A 10,879-nucleotide genomic window follows, 5' to 3' on the forward strand; every position below is an offset into this window, starting at 1 on the left:
CCTGCAGGGGGTTGGGCTGGGTGACCTCTAAAGGTCCTTTCCAACCCAAAACATTCTATGATTCTGTGATTCTATACAAAACTGAGGTGGTTCCTCACCAAGCTTCTAGGATTAAAGCACGCAGATGTAGGGGTATATACAGTGGAAGCACAGCCAACACAGCCAGTGGGGCAGGATTCACTTGGCCATGCACTTCACCAGTGTGATCTTGAGGGTGTCTAATTACGGAGGGGATGCTAATTGTGACCTGTGGGCAGATTCTGGTCAGTGTCAGCTCCAGCTGAGCATAGCAGTGTCCATCACCTCCAAATCTGGCCAGTGAAAAGTTAAGGAGGGCTCTGAAATCAGCCTTTTAGGCATCTTCTGAGATGGGCGAGTGGGAGGCGATGGTATAAAGCTGCCTCAAAAATAGGGTAGGCTGCAAAAAGCCACGGCAGGAACATTTATGGAGGGACCTACCTGGGGGCCAGGCAGTCCGCGGGGACCTCTTGGGCCAGCTGCTCCAATGCCGATTTCTCCCTGCAGATCAGAGAATGCCAGAGGTCTCATTCAGAGCAAGGACACCACATCACATCATTGCTGATTAGTTTGACCATGATTTAAAAGTCACAGAAAGGGTCAGGAGATTCACTTCCATTGACTTTCTGCTGCTCTCTCTGGAGAATGCTCCAGCAACCATGGGGAAGAAGGCCATAAGGGTGAAAGAGGGATGAAGTGGTTGGATGGGGTCAGGGATAAGGAGCCAGGGGAGGGCAGTGGGCCATCCCATTGCCACTCCAGGATCTCAGCTACTTGTGACCTGCCTGGCAGGCTGGCACTGACCTTGTTGCCTTTGGGTCCAGGCGTCCCAGGAGTTCCCTGCAGGACAAAGAAAACAAAATAGAAGGACTGACTTTGCTTTGCAAGTCCTCAATGCTCTCCTCTCCCAGTGCTCTAAGAGGCTGAAAGCACACCCAGCCCAGGGCCTGAACCTCTCCTCCAGCCATCCCTCTGCTGCTCAAAAGACACAGGGGCAATGCACAAGAGTCACCTCTTTTCCTGGGGATCCTGGTGGTCCTGTGGGCCCAGCAAATCCATTCCGGCCTCTCTTCCCACGCTCCCCCTTGAAAACAAAATACTTTAAGGAGGAGAACATCCTGATGGGAAATATCCTGCTGTCCCCCATCCAGACAGAAAGCAGGAGCTGGTGGCCCCAGGGGTTCCCTGCACAGGCAGCAAGCAGGGGGAATAGTCCCCTCACACGGGTGTCTTGCTGTTGAGGAGAGGGGACTCCAGCTACACTGAGACCCTGAGTTTAGGTACATTGCTGTCCCCCCACCCCACCTCCAGCTAAGCTTCCATGTCCCTGCAATGAGACTCACCCATTGCTCCCTGACCCCAGGGGCTAATGACCCCCAAACCCCTTGCTGACATCCCCTGTGCTGTTGCCACCCCTTTTCTTCCCAGTCATCTCATCAAGTCACATCACTAGATTTGAAAGAAGAACAGGTCTCCACCTTGCTTGGATCTCCACTGATTTTATTTATGTTTTTTTTAACTTGAAGTCAACCCTGTGTACCAAACCTTTTGGTCTGTTTTTTCCCCAACAACACCAGTTGGTCTAATAAATGCTGTAACCTCTCCTTTTGCAACCAGGCTTTGTTCCTCCTTCTCTTCACTGACTACATATGGGCTCAGGGTCTGGAGCCCTGGATAGGTGGGGTCTTGACCCACAGCTGACACCTGGTGTAGATAGTCTCAGTAGGGCCGTCATTGTTCTCACCTTGAGGTGGCTAACACATGCTGTCCCTTCACTGCACACCACCTACCTTTGGTCCTGGCATCCCGGGTAGACCTGGAGCCCCTCTGTCCCCCTGTGATCCGGGGGTGCCGGCATTGCCGCGAATGCCCTGGATGCCCTGAGCTCCTGGAGGTCCTGGGGCCCCTGGCTCACCCTGTTGAGTAAGACACAAGGAATTTGGGTCTTAGGTGGTATTAACTGCTTCCCTAAAGGTCCTGGAGAAAGCCTGGGGTGTCTCCTTGAATTCACATGACTGGTACACAGAACTGGGGACACTCCGTCCAGCCCTTGTCCATAAGAGAGGTCCTAGGGATGGAGAAGGAGCTGTACCATGGCTTGCTAAGTGGGGAGCCCTTATCTGCAGATCTTCAGAGTTCTCCAATGAATTCAAACCCTGCAGACCCGCAACATCCCAAGGGATCACAGAAATGCATCTCTGCTGAGGCCACGATTCCCTGGATTTTTTTCACAGCCATATTTCACAGACTGATCTAGTTGAAGGTGTCCCTGCATATTGCAGGGGGGGTGGACTAGATGACATTGAGAGATCCCTTCCAACCCAAACCATTCTATGATTCTAAGGTATTTATCCTCCGGACCTCACCTGCTTTGAAATGGCCCTTTGGAGGACACAGAGCACTCCCTCTGTCCCAGACCCATGTAATGGTGTTCCTGCCTTCCCAGACTGGGACTGGCTTTGGTGCTTTATCTTTGTAGCCCTAGCTAGTTCTGTGCTCCACACCCATCAGTGGAAAGCAAGGACTACAAAGAGAAAGACCCAGAAAAAAACAAGTGAGATCTTATCTAGAAGAGAAGAAAGGCTTACCTTAAAACCAGGTGGCCCAGCCTGACCAACAGGACCTCTGAACCCAATTCCTGGTTCTCCCTGTGAAGAGAAGAATGTTGGGAAAAATCAAGATCAATCCTTCAACTGAGTGCCCACCAAAATGAGAGCTTGCTTCATGCTGCTCCCTGGACACCCAGCAGAAGTGCCTCAGAGCTCATACTATATTGAGGGTTTCTACAGAGCCCTCACTGACCAGTACATCTCCTCTAGATGACGCGAAGAAGACTTCTCATCTGATATGGAGAGACAAAGCTGCTGAGAGCATGTCAACAGCTTTAGAAAAGGGAGCTGAGTTGCAGGAATATTACTGGAGATGGTACCAGAGGACTCTGAGAAAGACCCTCATCTTCTGACATTACTCATTTATAAGGTGGGTGACCTGTCTATGTGAGCCATCTGGAGTCAATAGAGGGATGCTGGGTCCCCTGAGAGCGACTGGACACACTGAGCCCACATCTCAGGAGGTTACCTGGACACCTCCCCCTGAGATGGGGAGAGCAGGTATGGCAGAAGAAGGAGGGAGAGCAGGAGACAAGCTCTCACAGTGTAAGAAGAGACACCCCTGACTGTGGTACCAATGTTGTTCTTTACCTTTTGACCATTTTCACCTCTGTCTCCTTTGGTGCCCTATGAAATAAAGAGAGAGTTACCAAGCCTGGGCAAGAAGTCATGCAGACACTTTCAAGACGCAGCTGGACAGGGTGCTGGGCCATCTTATTTAGACTGTGCTCTTGCCCAGGAAGGTTGGACCAGATGATCCTTGAGGTCCCTTCCAAGCTGGTGTTCTATGATTCTATGATGTGAAATACCACCTCAGTGCAACCCTGAGAAAGAGCAAAGGTTTCCAGTTGTGCTCATAGCCTACAGCAGCATGGAGCAACTGGCCCCTCTGACTTCCAACTCTTTTCCCCAGAGGAGGTGGGCAGTGGTTGCATGACCGTGGGAGAGCCAAATGCCCTAACACAGAGCCACACTTCTCCCAGGAAGGAGATGGAGCACTGGGGTGACCCAGCAGAATTTGACTTTCCTATGGCAATCTCCAGTGCTGGATTTGGGCCACTTAGCTGGTAATGCTGTCCTGCTCCAGCTGCTAATACCAACTCCACAGCTCACCTTTTCTCCAGGTTCCCCCATTTCCCCAGGCTGCCCCTGAAAGACAAAAAACATCCACCTCCCAGTCATCTCCCTTCCCTCCCTCCCTCCCTGCCTTCTCATGCCTGTGTCCAAAATGCTGCAGCCAAAGGTGTTAAGCAGTAGCCCATGCAATGTCCCCCTTCCCCATTGGGCTGGGCCTTTTAACAACAACCCTGCCTTTCTGAACCTCTGGGTCCCACCACCCCGGATCTGCCATTTGGTCCCTAGAAGCCTTTGCTGCCAAAAGTGTTCATAAAATGGTGTTTTGTGTGGCCCTTCTTCCATCCCTGTCCTTGTGCCAGGGCTGGCTTTTTTGCTTGTCTGTCACCTGGTTTAGTTCACTGATCCAGCAGAAAATGAACGTCAGGAAACCCCCCGCCCCGAATTTTTGCATTTACTCCTGAGCGCATGGCAGATTCGTGTTAGCATTACTGGAGGGGAGCGAATGGAAATACGCAGCCAGGTTCAGGGATAAAGGTGGGACTGTGGCAATCCCAATTTACATCGTCACAGTGTCCCATAGACCCCGAATGTCCTCTCCATCAGCATGTCCCCAGCTGCTTCTCCGTTTCCAGACCCTCTTAGCACAGAGAGCCCGTGGTTCTCCGCGGCTCGGGCCAGAAAAGCAATATCGCTACCTTCTCTCCTTTGTCTCCACAGGCTCCTGGAGCTCCCATTTCTCCCTGGGAAACAACAGGCGACATCTTCAATTGCAAACATGCATTGCTACGTCTTTCCTTCCCTCTTCGAACCAGGACAGTGCTGGCCTTGTTCCTGTGTCAGCTTTTGGCAAACCTCTGTAGAGGAACCCCTCATTTCCACCACTTGCATTGCCAAACCAGATTGGGGATGGCCCTAACCCCATCCCTCCTATCCTGTGCGGTGGAAATGTGGAGAGAGAAAACATAAATAGCAAAGTAAGGGCCACATATGAGTGGTAAACTGGGGGCCTCCCTGCCCCAGGCTACTGCAGGTGTTAAAAGATGCCATGAGTTTAAGGAAGATGGGAGAAGTTCACCCAGGAGAGATTAAGGATCCCCAAAACATGAACCCCATGTTTGGATCAGCTGTGAAAGGTTCAAGCCTGGTATCTCTGCTCATTACCAATGGGCTAAATAGTTGATTACTACCCCTTGAACCCACCGTCCCGGCCAATTTTCACCAGTGATTCCTCAGCTTCTAAATGAGATCGCCTCCCCCCAGAGCGATTTGGTATCTGCATTAAAAGGTGAAACAAAAGCACTGACCTTTTGGCCAGGGGAAGATGGATCTGCTGGGCCAGTTTGCTCCTTCTGTAAGAAAAAAATAAAGCACGTACAGAGGAGGGCTGGGATGCGGTGTGATGGGGGAAAGCACCAGCTGCATCTTCACCGCAGGCAGCTGCGATAAGAGGAGTACAACATGAGTGCTGTACCTTAATTCTCCTCGGGCGATGAGGGCCTGGGTATGCCTTGAATTGAAAAAGAAAAGAGGAAAGTGGGAGAGCAGCTGGAGAAATGTTTCGCCCCTAAGCCATGGGTAAGACATCTCTGAGCAGGAAGATGTTAAGCAGTTAGTGGAGAGGCTGGAGGCATCTCGTAGGGAAGCCGTGTGTCACCAGGGATCATGAGACCCACAATGAAGTGCCCCTAGTTGGATATAGGATGGCCTCCAGGCTCTTTCTGATCTGCTCCAGCCTGGACGGGACATCTGAGAGTTAGTTCTGTCCATTGCATATGGGCTGCGAGGGTCCATGAACCAAGAAATGCCTCAGCACGAGACTTTTGGCAGTGGCACAGATGTCCCACCTTAGCCCTTTACAGAATCATAGAATCATAGAATGGTTTGGGTTGGAAGGGACCCCTAGAGGTCACCCAGTCCAACTCCCCCGCAGTGACCAGGGAGACCTTTAACCAGATCAGGTTGCTCAGAGCCCCGTCCCACCTGGCCTGGAATGTTTCCAAGGATGGGGCCTCCACTACTATGGAGGCCCCATCATAGAAGGCTATGAGAAAAGTTGTGTTTTCTCACAGTGTGGGCAATCTCAGCTCAGTGCTGCCGTTCCTCCTGGGAACACAAGGTGAGGGTCACTCACTGCTTCCAAAGAAATTCATTCAAACTTAGGGGAAATCTGTTCAGAATTTCCCCTCCTTAACTCCTGGGAATAGGTCCTTCTCACTTAAATTTTGTAGAAATCAACTCTTTGCACTTTCCATTTCTGGCCTATTGTGTTAAAGTCAGCAATGTAATTGTGCAGGTATGCCAGGGGTGTATGTGTTTATAAACACACTCGTATATTTACACATTTAAACACACGTACAACTATCTTCTACACCCTCAGGACACAAAACACCCTTCAGTTATGCCGCTTTCCCCATGAACCAGGTTATTATGTTCCCTCATTGATTAAGTTTGATTTTCCCCACTTCTGTTTTCCGAGCGTCACATTTCCCTTGCCAGCTACAGGGAGAACAATCTGCTCTGCCAAGAAAAACAGCTTCTTCTGCAGCTGTTTCTCACTTTATTTGTTAATATTTATCACTAACCTTCCACCCCACCTCTACGTTCACCGTGACTTTGCACAAGTGGGCAACTGGGGTTCACCTTGTGTCCCCTTGTATGGGGTCTTAGAATCATAGAATCGTTTAGGTTGGAAAAGACCTTTAAGATCACCCAGCCCAACTGTTACCCTAACCCTGCCATCTCACCACCAAACCCTGTCCCTAAGCACCTCATCTGCCCGGGGGTGGGGACTCGACCCCTTCCCTGGGCAGCCCCCTCCAGTCTCTGACAGCTGCTTTAACCTTGCACAATTTGGAGCCATTACCCCTCGTCCCATCGCCTGTTCCCACCTCCCTACCCCCTCCTCTCAGGCAGCTGTAGAGGGCGATCAGGGCTCCCCTCAGCCTCCTCTGCTCCAGACTAAACCACCCCAGTTCCCTCAGCTGCTCCCCATCAGCCTTGTGCTCCAGACCCCTCACCAGCTTTGTGGTTCTCCTCTGGACATGTTCCAGCAACGCAACATCTTTCCTGTAGTGAGGGGCCCAAAACTGAACACAGTATTCAAGGTGCGGCCTCCCCAGCACCGAGTACAGGGGCACGGTCCCTGCCCTGCTCCTGCTGGCCACACCACTCCTGATACAAGCCAGGATGCTGTTGGCCCTCTTGGCCACCTGGGCACACTGCTGGCTCATATTCAGCCGCCTGTCAACCAGTACCCGCAGGTACTTCACTCACCACAGATCCAGACGGGGATTTCCAAGCTCCCGGGGCACCAGGGGGATGAACCTGTGATGAAGGCAATAAGGAAGGGTCACCGCTTCCTCCTAGGTCACGCTGGTGGCTCTGCTCTTGCACACAGGCCAGCCCAAACCCGCCGTGGTGAAATGGGGTCTTTACCGCATGTCTCTCGTGCTCAGCAGATCTCCTGGCTCTAATGGGCCTTGGGAATGCAGAGCCATCATCTAAATTCACATTTTCCTGTGGGAAGGGAAACAGCATCCTACTGAGCACCCAATATTATATATGTAGTAATAACAACACATATATTATTGAGCACTGCTCAATTCATTTACTGCTATTTCAAATAAATAAAACCCACCTAAAATATTGCAACTCGGAGCTGTAAATGCCTCCCTGCACCAGCCATGTCTGGCGAACACACCTGCTATGCATTTACTGTACCCACGATACCCGAATAGAGCAACACAAACATTAATGCCTGTTCACGTCCACGCATTAACCTGCCACTTGGTGATGTTTGTAGTGCTCATCATTTGGGCCAATATATATTTAAGGCATATGCAGTAAAGCTTGTACAAATAGTGACTGGCCTCGGTCGCAAATTGTTTGCTCTTTTCCATATAAGCAACGGTAAATTATCTGCTTGCTGTTGTAAAGATAATAATATTCCGAGCTGGTGGATATCTCCGCGGACAGCAATTATTCCCGAACCACGGAGTGGAAGCACCACGGTGTAGCTTTGGTGAATATTTTGATACGAAAGCAAAAAAAACAGTGAATTGATTTATAATGAAAGCAAGCTGGGCACCTCCTTGCACCCAAACCCCAACCCTGAGACCTGCCAGGAGTGCATGAAGGAGAGGGAAAAATCAGGATGGGGTGCAGTTATTTAGCACTGTTCCCACATTTTTTTTGTTGCAGAAACAAAGAGCTGAATTCATCTCATTTAATTTCACTTAGAAGTATGTGTTGAGATTTTTAGAGGGTTAAAGTTAAGGAAAAGTAAATCCTAAATGAAGGACTTCCAAGAAATGCTGGTTAGTCAGCCCTGGACATTCCGCTGTCAGGTTTGCAGGGATGATAGTCCTGTTTTGCTGGATTTTAACCAGCCGGATGATAGTTTCACCTAGTCGCTAATGAACCCAGGAAATTTCTGACTCACCAAAATACGTAAGGAAAAGAAAATTGGTTTGGTCCAATTAAAATTGAAATTCTCTACTGGAACACGGCGAGGAGCCAGAAGGAGGAATCAAAGACAGGTCAGTGATGTGGGACAGGCTAGAGAAACGTCTCCCAGGCTTAGGCCCAGGTGGATCAGATGGCACCATTGGGTGAGACCAGGTGGACGTTCTCATCCATCCTGCACTGGGTCACAGCTCATCTGCGTGCAGACCAGCTGTAAAATGCTGCTGCTCCTTAGCACGGGTCCATCTTCAACTTGCAGACGCGGGGACAGCGTCACAAGGTGGAGGCGAGGCAAGCCTAAGGGTTGCCAAGACCTTGCCGAGGTTTTGAAGGCGACCCGCGTGCATGCGATCTCGTAAAGCTGCCATTTACTGAGGTCGTGGGAAATTGCAGGGGGTAATAACTCGCCTTCATTCTGCAATTCCTCTGCAATTTTAGCAGTTTCCTGCTCCGAGATGCCAGCAATAAGGCACCTCGGGGAAAAGTAGAGAGGCTGCTGCTTTCTAAAGGACTGATTTACTGATGGCAGGTGGCAGTGTAAAAATGAAAGGAAAAGAGAGAAGGCAGAAAAGGAGAAAAGGAACAGATAAAATTAGGAAAGGAAAGAGAAAAATGGAAAGAAAAGGGGGAGTAAAAAAAAATATTCCTGCAAAGAAAGAGGTACAGGAAAGAAAGAAATGGAAAAGCCCAAGAAGATATCAGGTAGGAGAATTAAGTGACTATGGGTTTATTCACATGGGAGACAACCAGGGGCATTTATCTGAATTAACTCTGAAAATGAGAAAGCTTAACTGCAGGGGATTTGGGAGATGGAGGAGGCAGGAACTGGACGGTCCGGTCCTGTAATGTCCAAGAAGTGGCTCATCTACAGAAAGAGTAACCGGCCACTGCTTCTCGCATGGGCACGTGTACCTGGGCTCATCCTGCCTCTCTATATCAGTTAATTTGCTTCTCCCATTAAGTCCTGCCAGCCAGAAATTGCACCTCTGAGATTAAGCTCTTGGGCTATTAGAGGCTGTTTCTCTCTAGGGCCCCATGAACCTTTTAACAGGTAAAAATTGTGATTACAGCTGCTGCTGACGGGAAAAGAGCTGGCTCTTTCGCTCCCTTCGCATCGCCCTCTGCTGAGTTCAGTTTGGCTGCAGGAGCCACCAGGGATGAGAAGATGCAGGAGCTGCAGGGAGAGAGGGGCTGCTCCTGTTTCCCTGCCTTTGGACCACACTTTTCCCTCCTCTTGAAGATTAAAGGGATTTTATGCAAAATGCAACTGAGGAAAACACCCTGGAGTGCAGATCCTGTTGTGCTGGGGGGTTTGAAGCACCCTAAAAAAACTTGTGGCACTTTGACGAATGCCCCTACCAAAATGGGGATCATCGGAGGTGAGAGCAGGAAGGGTGGTGGTATCTGCCCCATCCTTCGGACAACTCTTCATTTGATGGGGAATCCTCTGGGCTGGGATCCAGGAAAAGGTGTCTGGCAATACCAGGTTGCAGGATTACACCAATAATTATTGCCAGACCCCTAGGGGTGCAGCATTGCTGTTGGATGGCACTGACCTTGCACGCGCTAATCTATAGGGCTCTTGAACCACCAGCTCCAACAGGGCAGGAGATCACCTCTATAAACCCAAAATGCAAACTTCCCCCCAGCCCCCTGTGCTCTGCTCCTGGTAACTCAGGCAGTGACAGACGGGGAATCGCTGCCTTGTCCCACCTCCCTCCAGCCTGCTCCCAGGGTTAATCAGCTTGAGCTCTAATTTCCCATTCCATTTCCTCCCTCCAGCTCTCCTGCCTTCCACAGCAAGATTAAAAAGCCCTTTAACATTTGGTAACTCTTTGCAGAAATCAAGTCAGCGCAGGCACTCTGAGTTTGGCTAAAAAATGTCTAGTGTTAGGTCTCTCGTGATAAATGAGCCTGGAAAGGAGGTGGGAATCAATTTTGTGGCTCTGCTCTGCACTTCCCATTGGGCTTTAAAAAAAAAGCAGGATCCCAAACGGGAGGCAGAAGACTGCTTTTGGTCCTTGGGATGCAGGGAATAAATTAATTGCTTACACCCCTGATTACTGAGTTCTTTCTCCCCAAATGTCACATTTGGCATGGCCACACCATTCCTTTTCCTTCCCGGTGCCACGGCCATGGTGTCGGGGTACATGGATGCATTTAGCTGCCAGACACTGAACAAATAGGGATCACTCCTGTTTCACCAAGGAATAAGATGCTATGTTTGTGGTGGGTCTGACTTATCCAATGACTCCACGCAAGGCCTTGTGGATTCTGCTCATAAACAGCATCCAGCATTCAAATGGAGCCACATTTCGGGACATCCCCTCCCCCCAGTTTCATGGTCTCTGGGTGCAGTTCCATAGGGACTGAGCTTTACCTGCTTTCAAGAGTGGAACGCCAAAAAGCTCCCACCTCATCCAGGATCCTGAAGCCCAATCCCCCAAGAAATTGGGGGATTTGGGCTCCATCTTCTGTGCTTCCAGGTCTCTCTCTCCAGTTTAACCCTCCCCAGCCAAGGGAAATGGCACATCCAGGAGGAGAAATGAAGCTGATGGATGCTCATGGCACAGGCCACCACCTCCAGAGCTGCAGCTTGCACACGTACACGCGTGTGCGTGTGTTTGTGCTGGGAGCCCTCTCGTGGCTGCTGCAACAAAAGTTGCTCCAGCTTCGTGATTCAGTGTTGGTGGTCGCTTGCAGAGCCAGCC

General features: G+C 50.3%; 1 protein-coding gene across 1 annotated transcript in view; it reads right to left on the minus strand.

Annotated features, from left to right (window-relative positions):
* LOC118453341 (collagen alpha-1(VII) chain-like) overlaps positions 1–10,879 on the minus strand; it is a 109,046-nt gene that overhangs the window by 36,650 nt on the left and 61,517 nt on the right. Inside the window, exons 57-68 of the mRNA XM_035903878.1 lie at positions 7,140–7,220; positions 6,978–7,028; positions 5,176–5,211; positions 5,009–5,053; positions 4,400–4,444; positions 3,741–3,776; positions 3,219–3,254; positions 2,607–2,666; positions 1,809–1,934; positions 1,031–1,102; positions 823–858; positions 460–519 (exon numbers count right to left, since the gene is read on the minus strand). Coding sequence (XP_035759771.1) covers positions 460–519; positions 823–858; positions 1,031–1,102; positions 1,809–1,934; positions 2,607–2,666; positions 3,219–3,254; positions 3,741–3,776; positions 4,400–4,444; positions 5,009–5,053; positions 5,176–5,211; positions 6,978–7,028; positions 7,140–7,220 — 684 coding nt within the window. The remainder of the gene's footprint in view (positions 1–459; positions 520–822; positions 859–1,030; positions 1,103–1,808; positions 1,935–2,606; positions 2,667–3,218; positions 3,255–3,740; positions 3,777–4,399; positions 4,445–5,008; positions 5,054–5,175; positions 5,212–6,977; positions 7,029–7,139; positions 7,221–10,879) is intronic.

Source organism: Egretta garzetta, unplaced genomic scaffold (genome assembly GCF_000687185.1).
Source record: "Egretta garzetta isolate BGI_Z169 unplaced genomic scaffold, ASM68718v1 scaffold260, whole genome shotgun sequence".
Classification (NCBI taxonomy): Eukaryota; Metazoa; Chordata; class Aves; order Pelecaniformes; family Ardeidae; genus Egretta; species Egretta garzetta.